We start from the raw sequence: 16,461 nt of genomic DNA, 5'->3' as shown, positions 1-16,461 counted from the left end.
TGCTCAGGATGCAGAGATGAACGGAGAGAACTGGTCCTTGACCTCAGGAAGTTTACAATCTAGACAGAGAAACTACTGAAAATACTCTTTCTAAAGAAAGCATTAACCCTACCCCCAGCCCCAGGCTGGTACCAGTTCAGCTCAAGCAAACATTTAAGTGCATACTATGTATAGAGCACCATCCTGGGCTTTACACTGAGCTAGAATGATAAGCATTCTTTTCCCTCAAGAATCTTTGGGAAGATTCGACATTTATACAAATCATTTGAAACCAATGAGAATATATTAAGGGCCATGATGAAAGCTCAAAATAAATGATTTGTAAGTTAGGAGTGGGATAGAGAGAGAACGGAGAGAACTTTTTCTAGCTAGAGAAAAAGAAAGCCTTTTGGATGAGGTGTCATTTGAGCTGCCCCTAATAATTACAGAGAACTCAAAGGGCTCCACTGATTTGGTCTTTGTTGTCTCCTTTCTTTTTTCTTTTTCTTTTTGGTTTATATATTTGTCTTTTCCCTATGAGATTATTTAAAAGGTGAAAAGTATTAGCTGTATCTTACAGACATGAAAACTGAGTCCTGGATAGGTCACCCCTTATTTGAGGTCCCTCAGTAAATCCAGCGGCATGCCTACAAGATGCCCAGTTCCCCATGTCCCAGCCCTGTGTTTCATCCATCAGACATAACTGCCTCAGAACAGACATAGCAGTTCTGTGGGATAATTGCATTTTAAGTGAACTGTCTGTACTATGTAAACACCTCTGCAGAGATGGAAGAGTGTGTAGCTTGATAAATAAAATCATTTCTGCTAATAATTGCTTCTGCGTAGGGATTATGGATCTAACCTCCAGGAGAAGGTGTACTAACAAGCGTGTGCTGAGATTAATTTTTTTTTAAAGTAATTCCACAATTGGAGCTGAATGTGGACTGCCCATCCTGTTCCCATATAGAAAACCAGTGCACCTGCAAATGGATGTGTGGGCATCTTCCCAGTCTTCAGTGCCAGGGCTGTGATTAGAGTCTGTGGAAGATGATATTTTAATCTTCCATGTACATGCTTGTGTGGGGGGCTCTGTCCACAGCCAGGGTAACATGACCAGAGTGCAGAAAGCAGGATCTTCTCCAGAGGTGCATGCAGTCATATGGTTTCTTTATGGTATTTGCCCTACTCTGGGAACAGAGGATATTGGAGGTGGGTCATTTGCTTCCATCCCACTGTGCATTCCTGATAAGGTAGGCTGTAAGGTAGGACCGTGCCTCAGATGACACTGCCTACGGCACACCGAAGAGCATTTTCTACTCTGGGCTCTTCCTTTTTGTCTTCCTCTCCTATCTCTCCATACTGTCTCTGCTCCTAGACTCCAGAGAGGCAAGATGCCCAGTGTGGTTGGGCTTCAGTCAGACTACATGGTTCCAGTCCCAGAACTACCACTTATTCCTGAGCAAGTTATGAAACCTCTCTGAACCAAAGTGTCCTCAACCATGAAATGCGGCTACTAACAGTTAACTTCCGTATGTAGTTGTGAGGAATCAATGTCCATGTAGAGCATTTAGCACGGTACCTAGCACATTTCAGTGCCCAATTAAGTGTTGTCTATTACTCTTATTGTTCCGTCCCCATCCCATTCCTTTCACTCTTTCTTGTTTTCTCTTTCTCTTATCTGTGAAGATTGGACCTGCCCGTGTGTCTGATCACCCTTGGGGCTGGTATTGGACTCGACTGATGCTTAAGTGACATGGGGCTTCAACAGCCTTTGTCCCTAAATATGAGTGATGGGAATGTAGGAGATGGTATTATCTCTCATGCTTTAGTTTTGTTTTTTATTAAACCCTGAAAATAACACCTGCCTGTAACCACATAGCAGCAGGTTGAATTAATCATGTCAAAAATATGGTAGTCCCTTTCCTAAGAGGAAAATGCTAAAGAAATAATACTGGAACCATAATTAGTAATCCATGTATTTTGCATTTTATTTTGTACTAATGTGTATAAAGCCTATAATCTAATATTAGCTCTTACGCATCACCTAGTTACGGAATTTTTGCACAATCTCCCAAGCAACTAGAGGCTTTTAGGCCACCTGTGTCAAGGTCCCTGACGTTTGGGTATCTGTTTTAAAGCTACATGTGCTTCCACCAGGTGAAGTTATGATCCTCAGACTGTAGAGTGATCTGCGGCCCTAGTCTAGAAAGTGGTCTTTTTCTAGTGTGAGTGTACTCCCCCAAACTTTGAGAAGATGAGCTTTAAGTAGAGCTATAAGAGGTCAGGAGGTAGGAAGCAGAGGTTAACAAATGACGAAAAATATACTGTAATAGAATTTTGTTGTTGACCTGCCGATCCTCCATTCTAATGGAAGCATCTGATAAAGGGGCCTCGCGTACGGTTCCATATATAGAACTACAGGTTACTATTTCTGGGTGATTTCAAGAAGAGTTGTTATTAGTGGGACCCATGTTTTCTACTTGGTAAAATAAATGGAAGCTGCCTTCTCCTGATTATTTTCACCTCACCTTCTTGTCTATTTCTCAACAGTTCGCAAAGGTTACCGGATCCAAGCTGACAAAGAGAGAGACTCCATGAAGGTCCTATACTATGTCGAGAAGGAGCTGGCTCAGTTTGATCCAGCCAGAAGGATGAGAGGCAGATGTGAGCATCTGTTAGTTTTATGTGATCTGTGCATCATGCTAAAGGGGATTTGGGGGTGACCATATGTGGGCAGGCCTGAGCTTTCAGGGTCAGAACTAGTAGGGGTGCTGGTGATACCACCCTAAAGAAAGTAGCTTTGAGTACATAGAGGAAAGAAAAAAGGGATTCTGGTATGAAGAATAGAGCAATCACAGGGAACTATATTCAATATCCTGTAATAAACCATAATAGAATTAAAAAAAAAAAAGAATAGAGCAATCATGTACCATCTTGGTTCCTGTTGTGTCTCTCCATGGGGCAGTCAGTACTGCTGGGGCCATGCAATCCTGGGGTTGGAAATATTTTATTAAAACAGCTTTTCCCTACTACTCCCTTTAAAATATATTCAAAATAATGACTTAGGATGTGGAAGCTTGAGTATCAGTTTTTTCCAACATGAAAGGCCCTAGCATTGAACGACAGTCCAGCTGCCCGACTTGCCGTATCAGTGAAAGTGAAAGAGCAAGTCTGCCAAAGAAATCTTGTAAAAAAGAGGCCTACATTCCTTTTAGATGCCCAGCAGCAGAGGCTGAGGGGCAAGCAAAGAGACTGCCCCTCTTGTCAAAAGAACATTTTAATTACTGAGTCTGTAGGTGTCAGGGCCCCAACCCTTAACTCACCCACAGCCCTTGGAGACTTTGCAGCTGACACAGCTGATTCTTGATTTGGATTCCAAATTACCATCTATCATGAGAGGCAGCACAGGGCAGGTCTGACACGGACAGGCTAATTATCAGAGGGTGCTGGCAGGCCTGGGAGTGAGGTCACTACGTTTCTCTCTTTGAACCCTCCTCGCCTTGGAATCAATGAGAGACTTGATGGCATTGTTGGGGAAACAGTCCCAGACTAGAGGAGCTTTATTCAGATTAAAGACAACATATCCCTCCCAGTTTGCAATTCTAATTTCATCCTGTCTGAGTTGCATCCATTGCTGCCTCCGCCCACCACACTGGTTATAAAAAGACCATCTCCAGATTGGAATGTCAGGAATGCAGATGTCACTGCACTTGACAAGCTAGTTGTAACAGTGTTGTCATGGATCCCTGTACGGGGACAGAGACAGAGATAGTCAGAGATCAAGGAGAAAGAGCCCACGGAGGAAATCTGTGAATCTCACACACACAGCTCAGAGAAAAAGTGAAAAACGGAGGTTGAAAATAAAGGGTGGATCCCAGTTTAGGTGATGTCTTCTGTCTGCCTGGATTAAAGTGGTCTCCGAGGGCTGGCTGGCCATAAGGTAATGACCAAGGAATCTTAGAGTCCAAGGGGTGGCCTGGGTCGACAGATGAGGAAACAGAAGCCGAGAGGGTTGAAGTGATAGCATCAGGACTAGAACCCAGCTCTTCTGGTTCCCGTCCTGTGCCCTTTTGTTAAACTAGAAACTTTGGAGCCAACTGTGGACGATGCCATAGCTGCAGCGGCAGTTTCTAGTCAAAGACCACAGCCTTCTAACTCATAGGACTTTACGATGTTGGAGCTGGAAGAGACTGAGGCTGTTGAATCTACCTCCCTCATTTTACGGAAGAGGCAAGGGAGGCAGAGAGGGAAAGTAACCAGTGCCCGTGCTCAGTGTCGGGGCCAGGACTGGAGCCCGGCGCTCCTGAACCTGCAGGTTGACATTACCGTAACTGCAGAGACATGAAGTAGGAATCTAGTTCTCTTTAGTTTGAGAGGTTCTATTCCTGAAGAGCAAAGGAAACCCTGGGGTGGATCATGGACATAGGACACTCTTGAAGATCTCATCATAAAATGAGTCTCATCGTTTCAGGTGCGGCAAGGCAGTAACAGATTCTGTTAAGAAATGGGAGCTTCAGGGTCAGGCCCATGACTTTCCCAGCCAGTGTGATCCTCATTCGCCTGCCCCTTGTAAATAGGGGGTTGCTCTTAGGATATTTCAGTCTGGAATCGGCAAACTACAGCTCCCAGGGCACATATGTTCCACCTCCTGTTTTTGCAAGTAAATTTTCTTGGAACACAGCCGTGCCAATCCACTTCTGTATTACTTATGACTCCTTTCATGTTGCAATGGCAGAGTTGAATAGTTGTGACAGTATGGCTTGCAAAGCCTACGATATTTACTATCCAGCCCTTTACAGAAAAAGTTTGCCTATCCTGCTCTAGAGTTCCATTATTAGGTGTCTGTGAAGTGGGGAATGTTCATGTTCATGTTCACTGTGGCAGAAATTTTAGAGCAGCAGACAGCCTGGACTATCGATCGTATGAATGGTGAAACAGGGCTAGCCCTTACTATCTGGAGAAATGAAAACTGTCCATTATTCCCCGAAGTTTAAGGAAAGGTCTGAATAAATAATGTCATTTTTCAATAAGCACACTTGGTGCATTTTCAAGTTCTCTTCTGTATGGTTCCCGGGAGATTGGAGTTCGCTGGGATCATGAGAAAAGAAAGGTTCTAGATTTGATTAATCAATAGGATCTGAGTTGTTTTCCTTTAAAATAGGCACGAACTAATCCATTCTCCTTACGGGGCAGAAAAGGCTTAAAATTAGATTATAATTCAAAACCAGCTGATCACATGACCAAACTGAACGGCATTCCTGGTCAGCCTTGTGTCCTGGTAAAACAGGACAAGGAGGCTGTGTTTATGCTGTGGGGGGAGACCCTCCCTTCCCTTCATGGGTGGGAACCAGCAAAAATTCTCTGCTCCTCTAAGGACCGTTGGGGATGGGGAGGAGACGAGGCAGAGGGGACACTGAGACACACATCTGTGCTTCCCACACCTGATCTCGGTTTACCTCTTGCTCAGCAGCCAGGCCCTACACCTTATAAATGTTGATTTTGATAATACTTTGAAGTTCAAAGGATTTTTAGAAAACAAATGGATTCAGTTACATTACAAATAGATTCGCTAGATTTATTTTTTAAGTAATGTGAAATTCAACCCATTTCAAAGTTTTATAAATAAATAGTTTCTTTTTTTTTTTTTTTTCTTTCCAGACCGTGACTCTGGTCCTTATTCACAAGTGCTTTTGTGAAAAGCTACTTAGGCAACCCTAGGAAATGAGAAGGCTGTGACCATCCCCTCCCTCTTTAGATTTTTGTTCTAGGACCAGAGTATAAGCCCAGGCCCAGAAGCCCTAAGTGCAGCCCAACCTCCCCCTTTTCTTCCCACACCTCCAAACAGCTGTCCTGGCCACCCATCGCCCCCATACTCTTTGGGGACTGGAAGAGGTCTACTCAGGCCCTGGAAATGGACTTGGTATTGTTTGGGGAAGATAGTCCAGGTTCCTGGATGAACATCCAGAAGGGGGGTGATGGCCACTAGGTGTGTACATCCCCTCGGCCCGGTGGACTCGCTCTGTGGCGAGGGCACAACTGCAGGAGGCTGGAATGGGGTGCCTCTAAAGCGGGGGTGTAGTACTGACACTGAAGGCCCCATCTTGGGACTCAGCCAACAGTAGGGAAGGTCCTATGGTCTGTGGCTTCTCTCTCTTTTTGCCCCTTTTGCCTCATGCCTGGGATCATCATGGCTCATCACCGAATTAAACAACAAGAAGAAAAACATTTGAGCAAGGATGCTGATGTACTAGGGGGACACCAGCTGTAGAGAGCCCAAGTTCCGGGAAGCCTGCCTTAGGTGGAACAATAACAATTGTTTTCCTATTCCAAGAACAGAGCATGTAGGAAGCCTCCCTCTCTGTAGGCAAGTGGGCTTCTAGCTGGAGCCAGTTCCTGCTGAGCTAAGAACACAAATACCACTAGTTCAGGTCTACAACCCACCCTGGACAGGATTGAGGCCCTCGGATGGGAGTTTCCCAAAGCCACTAGTCTCAGCCGTTAACCGGGTTCCCATTCTGTTCTATGGGTAGGAAGCTGTGTCATGCCTGGTTTTTGTCCCTGCAGATAACAACACCATCTCGGAACTCAGCTCCCTGCATGAGGAAGACAGCAGTTTCCGCCAGTCTTACCATCAGATGCGAAGCAAACAGTTCCCTGTGTCCGGGGACTTGGAGAGCAATCCTGACTACTGGTCAGGCGTCATGCGAGGCAGCAGCGGGGCAAGCCGGGGGCCCTCGGCCATGGAGTATAACAAAGAGGATCTGGAGAGCTTCAGGCACAGGTTAAGACGGCCGTGGCAGGGCGACGCTGGTGCTGGGCGTGCGGGGGCAGGAGCCAGGAGGCAGGGTGCATCGGAGGCTGCTGTGATCCAACAGCATCTCTGTCTGCCCTACTAGGTTATCCTGCCACATCTCTCTGTGGGCTATTGAACATCCCTTTCCCACATGTATTAAGCAAGGGAACACTTGGGACACCATGTGCAGAAGTAATCACTCAAGGCTCTTTGAAGAGGGTACTCTAGACCCCTTAATGAACCTTGCTAACATTTCTCTGCTCTTCTCATGTTTTATCCTATAACCTCTAAAAAACCCCACCCATCACCTCCATCATTTTTTTTTTTTTTAATGAAAGCTTCTTTCTTTCTTTCTTTTTGGCTGTGTTGGGTCTTCGTTTCTGGCCGAGAGCTTTCTCTAGTTGCGGCAAGCGGGGGCCACTCTTCATCGCCGGGCGCGGGCCTCTCACTGTTGCGGCCTCGCTTGTTGCGGAGCACAGGCTCCAGATGCGCAGGCTCAGTAGTTGTGGCTCACGGGCCCAGTTGCCCCGCGGCATGTGGGATCTTCCCAGACCAGGGCTCAAACCCGTGTCCCCTGCATTGGCAGGCAGATTCTCAACCACTGCGCCACCAGGGAAGCCCCACCTCCATCATTTTTGATCATTTGTTTTGTGAAAGGTCAAATGCCAAACATGTTATACTGTTGCATTTGAGTCTCATAATTCTAAAAGGGAGGTACTATTAATGTCCCCATTTTAAGTTGGGGAAACTGAAACTTACAGATGCTAAGGAACTTACCCTGGGTCACATGGCCAATGAATGTGGGGCGGCCAAGTTGTCTGTCCAGTTTTGTGTAGCCAGTGCCCTCCGGATAGCACCTTCCCCACTCACCTATCCTGTATCTTGAAGGGCAGTAGATACTGCTTTTCTCTCAAAGTACCAACTGCAGGCTCCCTCTTGCCTGCCACCCCAAGAGGTAACTTGCCCTCGGCTCTGAGGAAGGAAAAGGCCTCTGTTTGTCACCAAATATTACAGGGACTCCGTGGGCCACCGCTGTGTGTACTGCAGGCCCACATCACCCACGCTGGCTTTGAGGGTGTGAGGAGTGAGTCAGAAGGCTGTCAACCAGAGGTCACATCATAATGGCCAAAAGAAGGCCCAACGTGTGTTTCAGCACCGTGTAGATCACAAAGTATTTTTATCCACACAACCCCATCTTGATCCTTAACACTAACACTCGAGATGGGCATGGCCGCCTTGAGCTTGTTGTTTGTTGATTCTGAGGCGTGAGAGATGCCTGAGGTGATTCATCCAGCCAGGAGCGGAGCCGTGGTTCGGACCTCGGTCTCCTGACAGAGGCCCCAGACACGACAGGGGCCCTTAGATCCCCGCTCAAGCTCCCTGCCTCGCGCACGGCTTACCTGGACTGACCAGCGCCTCCTCTGCCCGCAGCCAGCAGCGCTCCAAATCCGAGATGCTGTCGCGGAAGAACTTCGCCACCGGGGTACCGGCCGTCTCCATGGACGAGCTGGCGGCCTTCGCTGACTCCTACGGCCCGCGGTCGCGCAGGGCGGACGGCAACAACCACGAGGCCCGGGGCGGGAGCCGCTTCGAGCGCTCAGAGGCGCGGGCGCACGGGGGCTTCTACCAGGACGGCTCGCTGGAGGAGTACTACGGGCAGCGGAGCCGCAGCCGGGAGCCCCTGACCGACGCGGACCGCGGCTGGTCCTACAGCCCCCCGCGCCGGCGGCCGCCCGACGACGCACACCTGCCCCGCCTGGTGAGCCGCACGCCGGGCGCCGCGCCCAAGTACGACCACTCGTTCCGGGGCGCCGGGGTGGAGCGGCAGGCGCTGCCTGAGGGCGCCAGCCGCGGCGGCAGCCTCGAGACGCCGTCCAAGCTGAGCGCGCAGCTCGGCCCGCGCAGCGCCTCCTACTACGCCTGGTCGCCGCCGTCCACCTACAAGGAGGGAACGCCGCAGGGCGAAGAGGAGGACGCGCCCGACGACGCGCTGCCTCCCTACAGCGAGCTCGAGCTCAGCCGGGGCCCGTCCTACCGCGGCCGTGACCTGCCCTACCACAGCAACTCGGAGAAGAGGAGGAAGAAGGAACCCGCCAAGAAGACGGTGAGGCCCAGGCAGCCTCCACGGGTCGGGCGGGGAGCCAGCGGGCACGATCGCTGTCCAGGAGCCGCGGGGCTGGGGAGGAGGGAGAGCTGAGAAGGAGGGCCCTGCCCCAGACGCCGAGTGGGGCCCAGGTGGAGGGAGCGGGTCCTCCTACTTGGGGAACGCAGGTGTCAGGCTGCTTTGTCCCCCGCTTCCCTCTATCCAGGACCAGGTGAAGTAAGTGAGTGTGGGCCCCTGGAGCATTGAAAAAAGGCAGAAGTAGCAGGTGCATAGGTGTAGAGTATTCGAGAGCATTAACGACGAGCTTTAAGAAGCATTTAGCATCAGGGATTCTAGGGGTCATTACTACCACAGGCCTTTAGGTGGGCTTCTGAGGTCTGCGTGCAGACGATCTATGCTCTATGCATGCTTATATGTGCCTTCCTCCCCATCCCTTACCCCCTTTAGGGTGAGGGTTTGTAACTTGCATCAAATGCCCCAAAGAGTCCACATTCCCGAGGTTAGTAGCCATCGGTGGTCATGAAGGACAGCTCACTTCTTTTTTCCTTTGACGTTTTATTGAGTGTAAACTATCCTATGCCCTGTATATGTGAAGGAAGTCTTTCAGTCCCTGCCCAGCTAATTGTCTCTTGTGTAAATGGCCTTATTTAGACTTTGTTTTCTTTCTAAATGCCAAGAGCAGCCCGTTCCATCCCTCAGCCCCCAAATGTGACCTCAGAGATTGTTGGGGGACAATCACAGATGTGGGTTTCCAAGGTGCCTTTGTACTCCAGAGGCCACTCTCCAAGCCCAGATGCTTCTGCCCCCTCCTCAGTTACCCTGCCTCTCCCGCCATTTTGTTTTTCATAATTCCAAGCTGGACATTTTCTTTAGTGTGTAGTATGGGGAGAGAACATGAACAGAAAAAGGTTCTAGCATGATTATTAACCCCTCCCAAACAAAAACTGTGATGACCAAAGTACTGTGAGTAGGGAAGGAACTTTCAGGTGATATCAGGTTTATGGTACACCATCTGCACTAACTGTTGTGGAACTGTATACATTGTAGTTATCCTTAAAGGGGTGAGAAGTTATTCTGTGGCCATGGGACTAAGTTTCATGAGATGTATGTTGGCTTCAGCACCAGTTAAGGCTTAGGGACAGTAGTCACAAGCCTAATGAAATGCCCTAAAAGTCAGGGTGTGCCAGGCTCTGAACAGGTGTGGACTCTGCCCAGGGAACCATCTGTTGTGTTGGGTTGGGTCTCTTTAATCAGGCTCTTCCTGCTCTTCCCCCAGAGTGACTTTCCAACCAGGATGTCCCTTGTGGTCTGATGTTTGTTTTCAAGACAACTCTCTGGATGACTAGAAATCAGAAGCAGAAAACGGGAACAAGACACAAATCCAAGAAGCAGCAGGCCCGGGACCTTCTCTGGCCACCACCTTGGAAGATTTGCTGATCTTTGCTTTGGCAAGGGATGGGGGGCAGCCTTTAAGGGAGGCTGATTCCAAACCTCAGTGCCCATCTAACTAGTTTGAGAAGCTCATCAAGGAAACAACTACGTGTGAGCACATTCCCACACATGGAGTTTCTCACCCACAGAGTTCATCCTGCCCAATCTCCTTCCTTAGCCAAACCAGGATTCCTTTTCCAATTCTGAAAGGGAGTTAGCTCTGGACTGCTAACTTCCAGATAATGCCTATGCCGACCGTCTGCTTTTCTATACCTCCTGTGCTGTGCTTAGAGACAGAATTGATTACTACTATTAGAAGGGATTCACTGACAGCGGAAGATAGCTTCAGACAAAATATACCTTTTAGCCCCATTACCTCCCAGTCACTAGTCAATGACTGTTGTTACACTGAAATCAGGCCTGTGGTGAGCTCAGTGACAGTGACCTGTGGGACAGTCACAGAAATGACTTCAGTGTACTGTCCTGAATGACAGTTCTTGAGTGGCTGGAACAAAGCAAGAGCTGTCGAAGTGCTATTTCTTCTTCCATCCTGAGAACATAAACTGCTTTTTCTCTTTTGGCACAGCGACGTCTGAGTCTTGGACATCAAGGGCTCTCCCTGTCCTCCCCTCTCCTGGACTCTCCACAGGTCGGTGTCACACGCAGAGCCCTGCCTCCGTCTGCACTCTGATTAGGTTGTCATCAGGTGCCTTTTGATAAATGATTAAAATATACACATGAAAGAGAAGAGGGAGCAAAAGAGGAGAAGACAGTAATGCAAAATAGAGAAGAATGAGAAGGAATCTAAGAAGAAAAGAATATATTGTCTCATTATAATTTGAATATGGGCCATTTCCCCCGCAGACTCCACTGGATCTTCTGTGTGTTTTATACTTCGTTTACCATGAGTTGTTCCTGCCATCCCAGCTTCGTCATTCCAGGACACCTGAGTGTGGGACAGGCATCGCTGGGCCTCACCAGGCTGCCACTCTAGATGCTCTTGGGAGATGAGAGGTATTACTTTCTCAGGAAGGAGCACTTCCTACTCCCACCCTTGCCTAAATGATAGATTTTGCCTAAATCCCAAAGCTAAATCATTCTGGATTTTGTAATTTGTATAGAGTGTGAAAAATGGCCACTCTTCCCTTCTCATCAAGAGGTGCAGTCTGTTTCTCAACCCCTTGAATCTGGGACCGGCCATGTGATTTGATTTGGCCAGTGGCCCAATAACAGATGTGACACAAGCAGAGACTTGACAAGTTCTTGTGCATGGGGCTTGTCCTCTCTTGCTGCTCTTGGGAAACTTGCAGTCACCACCAGGTGAATGAGCCTGGGCTAGCGTGCTGCATGATGAGAGAAAGGGGCCCAGTTACCCCCATCACCCTAACTGGCAGCCTATCAACTCTCAACTGATTGCAAACACATGAGGGAGCCCAGCCAAGACCAACAGAAGAACTGCCTACCTGAGCCCAGCCCAAATTGCTGATTCCTACTCAAGGCATGAGAAGTTGGTGCACTCTTTAAATGTTCATTTCTCTTCAAGGAAAAACTGGCTTTTTCTTCTTGTCTGAATGTTTAGCCCTAAAACCCTGACTCCATCTAACCTTAGGTATCTCTCAGTCTCCACTTTCTTTGACAGACTTTTGTCACAGCTTTTCATCCCACACTGTTATGGTGGGATACATGGTTGGGTCAAATACTGGGGGACAATGATGCTTGGCGCTATCCCTTTGCTCCCAGCAGTGGTCCATCCTCTATCTATGGATCCATGGGCAACCTCTGAAAAAGGCTTCTTCTTCAGCACCTCCTTGGTCTTGCCAGAACCGTCTGACTGGAGCTAGGCCCTTTTCTCAGAGTACCACCCCTCTGGTATCCATTTAATTCATGGCATTTCCAAACCGGTCCTATGTGTGCAATGAAATAAAGAAGTGGCTAGGTGAGGGTCAGAAGGATAAGTTGATATCATTGCCTGGGGGAGAACTGGCCTGCCAAAGGACTTCACAGTGGCCTTGGCCTGTGTGAGTGGAACCAGGAGAACAGTTCAGCCCAGTGCTGGCACTTCCAAGGGCTGGAAGACACAAGCCATAACCCTGGTGCTGAGTTTTAGACTTGCTGGTGTCCCTGGCCTCTGAAAGCTTTAGGTCTAGTCTGTCTTTTTGGGCCCCAATTCCGATGGTAAAGATGATTAAAACATCGTTTCTTAGTCACCAGCTTTGGATTTCAACTTGCTCAGGCAATTTTAGAGAATCTTGGGTAGCTGCAGTAGCTATTATCTCATTATACTGAGCACTGTGTCAGGCTATTCACCACCAAAGAGCCCCGTAGCACCAGCTGCAGAGACCAAAAATACTGCTTTTATTAGTCAGGGGCATGTATGATTTTGGTGAAGGTTGAAGGGAGCCATGGGAAAGAATTATTAAAATTGGAAACCTGCAGTCCCCAAACAACAGAACTACAGACAGACAAGAAAAAATACAAAGATGATAACAGGCTACTGAAATAACCTGGGGAGATGGGACCAGGTCGTCCTCTGAAGGGCTGCATAAATCACTCGGACCTCCAGGCCTCCAGTCGAGAGAGAAAACAGTCATTTCTGGGTATGTGGACAGGAGATAAGGTTGACTGGACAAGTAAAGGCAAAGCTGGCCATCCTCGGCACCCCAGCTTTTCTCAACACATCCTTCTGTTTCTTCTCCCCTAAATAGTCTGTCCTGCATAGGAAGTGCTTATACATGTGAGCTTCCTTCCTAGGTGTTACTGGGGGTACAAGATAAGACTTGTGTAAGACTTGGTCTCCGTCCATGGGGACCCTGCCATTGAATAGGGGGAATAAGACATGCCCAAGAAAGAACTGGGAGATTTTATGCATATAATATGAAATATTGCTATGGATAAATTACAACAAACCCAGAGAATTAAAGGTTTTTAATTTAAATGGGTATATTTTGATATTTGTGTTGTGTGTGTTTGTCCATCCATCCTATTTAAAGATATGCTCAGTGATCTGAAAAGCCAATATTAACAAGTCTGAGCTGGAAGAGGTGAGTTAGGATGGGGAGGGTTGAAAGGCAGAGGCCCTGGTGGGATGATGCGTGAGAGTGTTTGCCTGTGAGTCACAGCTGAGTCAGGGACGTGTTGGATGAGGGGGCATGGATGCAGGTGGCATGGATGAACTTCTCTAGACCATGCAGAGACTTACGAGGAAGCTGGGGGCATTTGCTGGACCTCGTGCTCACGGGGGAGCTCTCCACGGGTTCAGTTCTGCAGCCGTGAGTGTTGCTGTCCACCTCCACTAATGCAGAGAATGTCCTGCAGAGATGATCGGCCTCATCTCCATGCTCTGCACCTGGCACGGGACTGTGCAAACTGGGCATGAGAAGTGGCTGCCCTTCTAGCCCACGGCTCTCCACGCTGAAAAGACCTAGCCACATCTGTAAATATTTCTAAATAGTCTGAAAGACTTCCTATAGGTAATCTGATGAGACCTTAGGCAGCCTTTGAGAGAGGCTAAGGTCACAGCTAGTGTTGTAACTCACCCCCTCTTTTCTCGATAGATGGAGAGATAAGCCATCGCTGCCATTAGTGAAGTCAAAACCCTAATTGGGTCTTTCCTGTTGGGTCAGTGTTTCCCCAGATTGCCTAACCATATGAATTACTTGATTGCTGTTGAGAATGTGTTGTTGGGCCCTGCCTGGGAGATTGACGGGGTGGGTCTGGGGCTAGGATTTGTACGTTTAACACGTATTTCAGGAGAGTCCTATGATCACATGTATTTGGGAAATCTTAACGCTAGATCATACCTCATCATGTGCCCCAAAACACTTGGTTGTGAGGCTTCCTCAGGCTTCGACATTTTTTCTTCAAATGTCCTGGTGAGGTCGCTCGTTCTCCCTTGGGGCTGGCAGTGGCGAACCCCCCGGCAGTCTGGCTCCGATGCTGGTGATTGGCTGGCCAGGGTCCAGGGGTAGGAGAACGGTGTGAGGCAGAGAGAAAGGAGTGCTGGGAGCACGCCCCAGCAGGCTGTTCCAGTTGTTTCCAGTGCTAGAATAGAGATCCTGTTGTGACAATCTCAGATCTGAGAACAAGAATTACAGGTAGTTCTCTCATTCCCTTGATGTCATTCTGAGCAAACCTTAGATCATGAATAGAAAGAAAAGAGACCACTGGGGAACTGGCAAAAATAAATCACTTTTTGAAGCATTCAAATCGTCAGCCTGGCTGGTCAACACCTACTTCCGCCTTTAGACCCAAAGTGGGATGGGCAAGAACAATAAAATCTATGTTATATATCCTTCCAACATCAGATTTAAATGCTGCCACAATCTTACAAGGGTTTGAAATTGATTTATAAGATGTAGAGATCCAGAGTCACCAAAATAGGGGCCAGGTACTTAAAGAAAAAAAAGTGCCTAGTTTTTTCCCGCCAGTATCCTTCCTCTCTTCACCTGGGAAGCCGCTCAGTGAAGCTCCAAGTAAGGGTTTTTTAACAACAGAGAGAAGCAAGGATAGTGTGGAGCTGCTTTAAGCAGCAGCCTGAGCTTTAGCACTGACTGAGGGCAGTAAGAATAAAGTTTGTATTATTTTTCTGGTGTATTACTATTTACAGACCACTTTCACATGCATTATCTCATTTGATCCTCACAGAGACCCCTCAGGGTGGACGTGGTGGTCCCATCAAACAGTGTGAAACGGAGACTGAAAAAGGCTAAGTGATTTGCCTATAGTCAAGTAATTTTTTAAATCATAGAGCCAGGCCTTCTGACCATCTGTCAAGGGTTCCTTCCAATTCCTATAATACGCGTGGAGTGGAATCAGCCCAGCATCTGGGGAGAAGAGTCCCGGATGCAGCGCTCACTCACGGCATCACCAGGGTGATCTATGGAGACAGGCACTGTAGCTGCTTCATCCTCCTAAGCGCTGGTCCTCAAATACTGCTCTGAGGGGGAGTCGGCTCTACTCACGGACACTTTCATTTTCACTAGCCATGCTGGAGGGGGAAAGGCTTTGATAAAAATGTGCTTCAGATTTTAGAGTCCTTCCTGAAGAGGAATTTCTGAGCCAGACTACAAATTCATCTAGACTCAGAATTCCGGGGCTTGGGGGTGACCTGCCTGGAACGAACTATCTGGCATCTTCACCGCATTTGGGGATTTTAGGTAGAACTAAGAGGGGCCAGATATAGAGGGAGGCAATACAGCAGTTTAGTTAATAGTTATGTTAGGGTTTCTTGGTGAGGCTGGATACAGGTGCATGTCGTTTGGCTCATTTCTTCTAGGGAGGCTAGAAGAGATACAAACTTGCCTCTTACCTTGGCTTTCAGAAAAACCACTCTATTAACAAAGGTATTGGGCACTACCCAATGAGAATTTTCCTTGTGGGAATAAAGGAAAAGGGACTAGAAGGAACAACAGGACAAAGAAAGGTCAGAAAGCTGCTTCATGAGAGTCACCTGCCCAGTTATTTTTGTGCCTTGTCTGTGGCATCAAAACTGAAATACTTGTATCACTGTTGCCCATGACTTTTCTTCAGTGTCAAACATACAAAGTGAATTTGTCTGTAACGTTTAAACTAAATAAAGCATTTTCACCTACATTGGTTATGAAGAACTCATGATTTAGCACAACTATGTTTAATCATGATCTGACATTAAATGACCTCAGCAGGGGAAAAAAAATCATACAGTACATGACCTCCTCAGGTTGTTTTAAGTACTGTAATGGGGAATGAATACTGTGGGAATAGAGGCAAGTACTGACAGAGTGTAATGTACGTTTTTATAGATTTTAATAAGCTACAGCCCGGATACATTTTGTGGCCACTCTCACCACTCTCCACAGACTGTCTGACACTCAGGAGTTGAGGAGTAGGAAAGATGATTGGACAATGGGATGGTTCTTAGCTCATTTTCAAGAAGGGTCCAAGCATTTGCCTGCTAGAAATGGCACTTGGGGAAGGGAGGAAGGACACTATTTGTGGGGAGACATTTTAAGTTCTGAAGAGATTTGAAAAATTCCACACCATCATAATTTAGAGAAGGCAACTTAAAACTTTTGTTAGCAAAGGAAGTGATAAGTACCCCCAGAGAACAATTAATCCTCTCTTCTTGGCCAGGCCGTCTCAAGGGAGTTCCAGACTTTAGGGTTCTGGCTGAATG

The 16,461-nt window shown here is 47.7% G+C and overlaps 1 protein-coding gene across 2 annotated transcripts in view; it reads left to right on the top strand.

The window, feature by feature from the left end:
• The window catches only part of ILDR2 (immunoglobulin like domain containing receptor 2), a 61,020-nt gene extending 45,019 nt beyond the window's left edge, over positions 1-16,001 (top strand). For both annotated transcript variants that reach the window (XM_057535323.1, XM_057535317.1), the window contains 4 exons: positions 2,530-2,643; positions 6,544-6,760; positions 8,204-8,876; positions 10,153-16,001. In XM_057535323.1, coding sequence (XP_057391306.1) covers positions 2,530-2,643; positions 6,544-6,760; positions 8,204-8,876; positions 10,153-10,188 — 1,040 coding nt within the window. In that variant the 3' untranslated portion in view covers positions 10,189-16,001. The remainder of the gene's footprint in view (positions 1-2,529; positions 2,644-6,543; positions 6,761-8,203; positions 8,877-10,152) is intronic.
• The last annotated feature ends 460 nt before the right edge of the window (positions 16,002-16,461 follow it).

The sequence above is a fragment of the Balaenoptera acutorostrata genome, chromosome 1, assembly GCF_949987535.1.
Source record: "Balaenoptera acutorostrata chromosome 1, mBalAcu1.1, whole genome shotgun sequence".
In the NCBI taxonomy this organism is placed as follows: Eukaryota; Metazoa; Chordata; class Mammalia; order Artiodactyla; family Balaenopteridae; genus Balaenoptera; species Balaenoptera acutorostrata.
The sequence above is the reverse complement of the archived record's forward strand: the minus strand, read 5'-3'. Positions and strand labels throughout refer to the sequence as shown.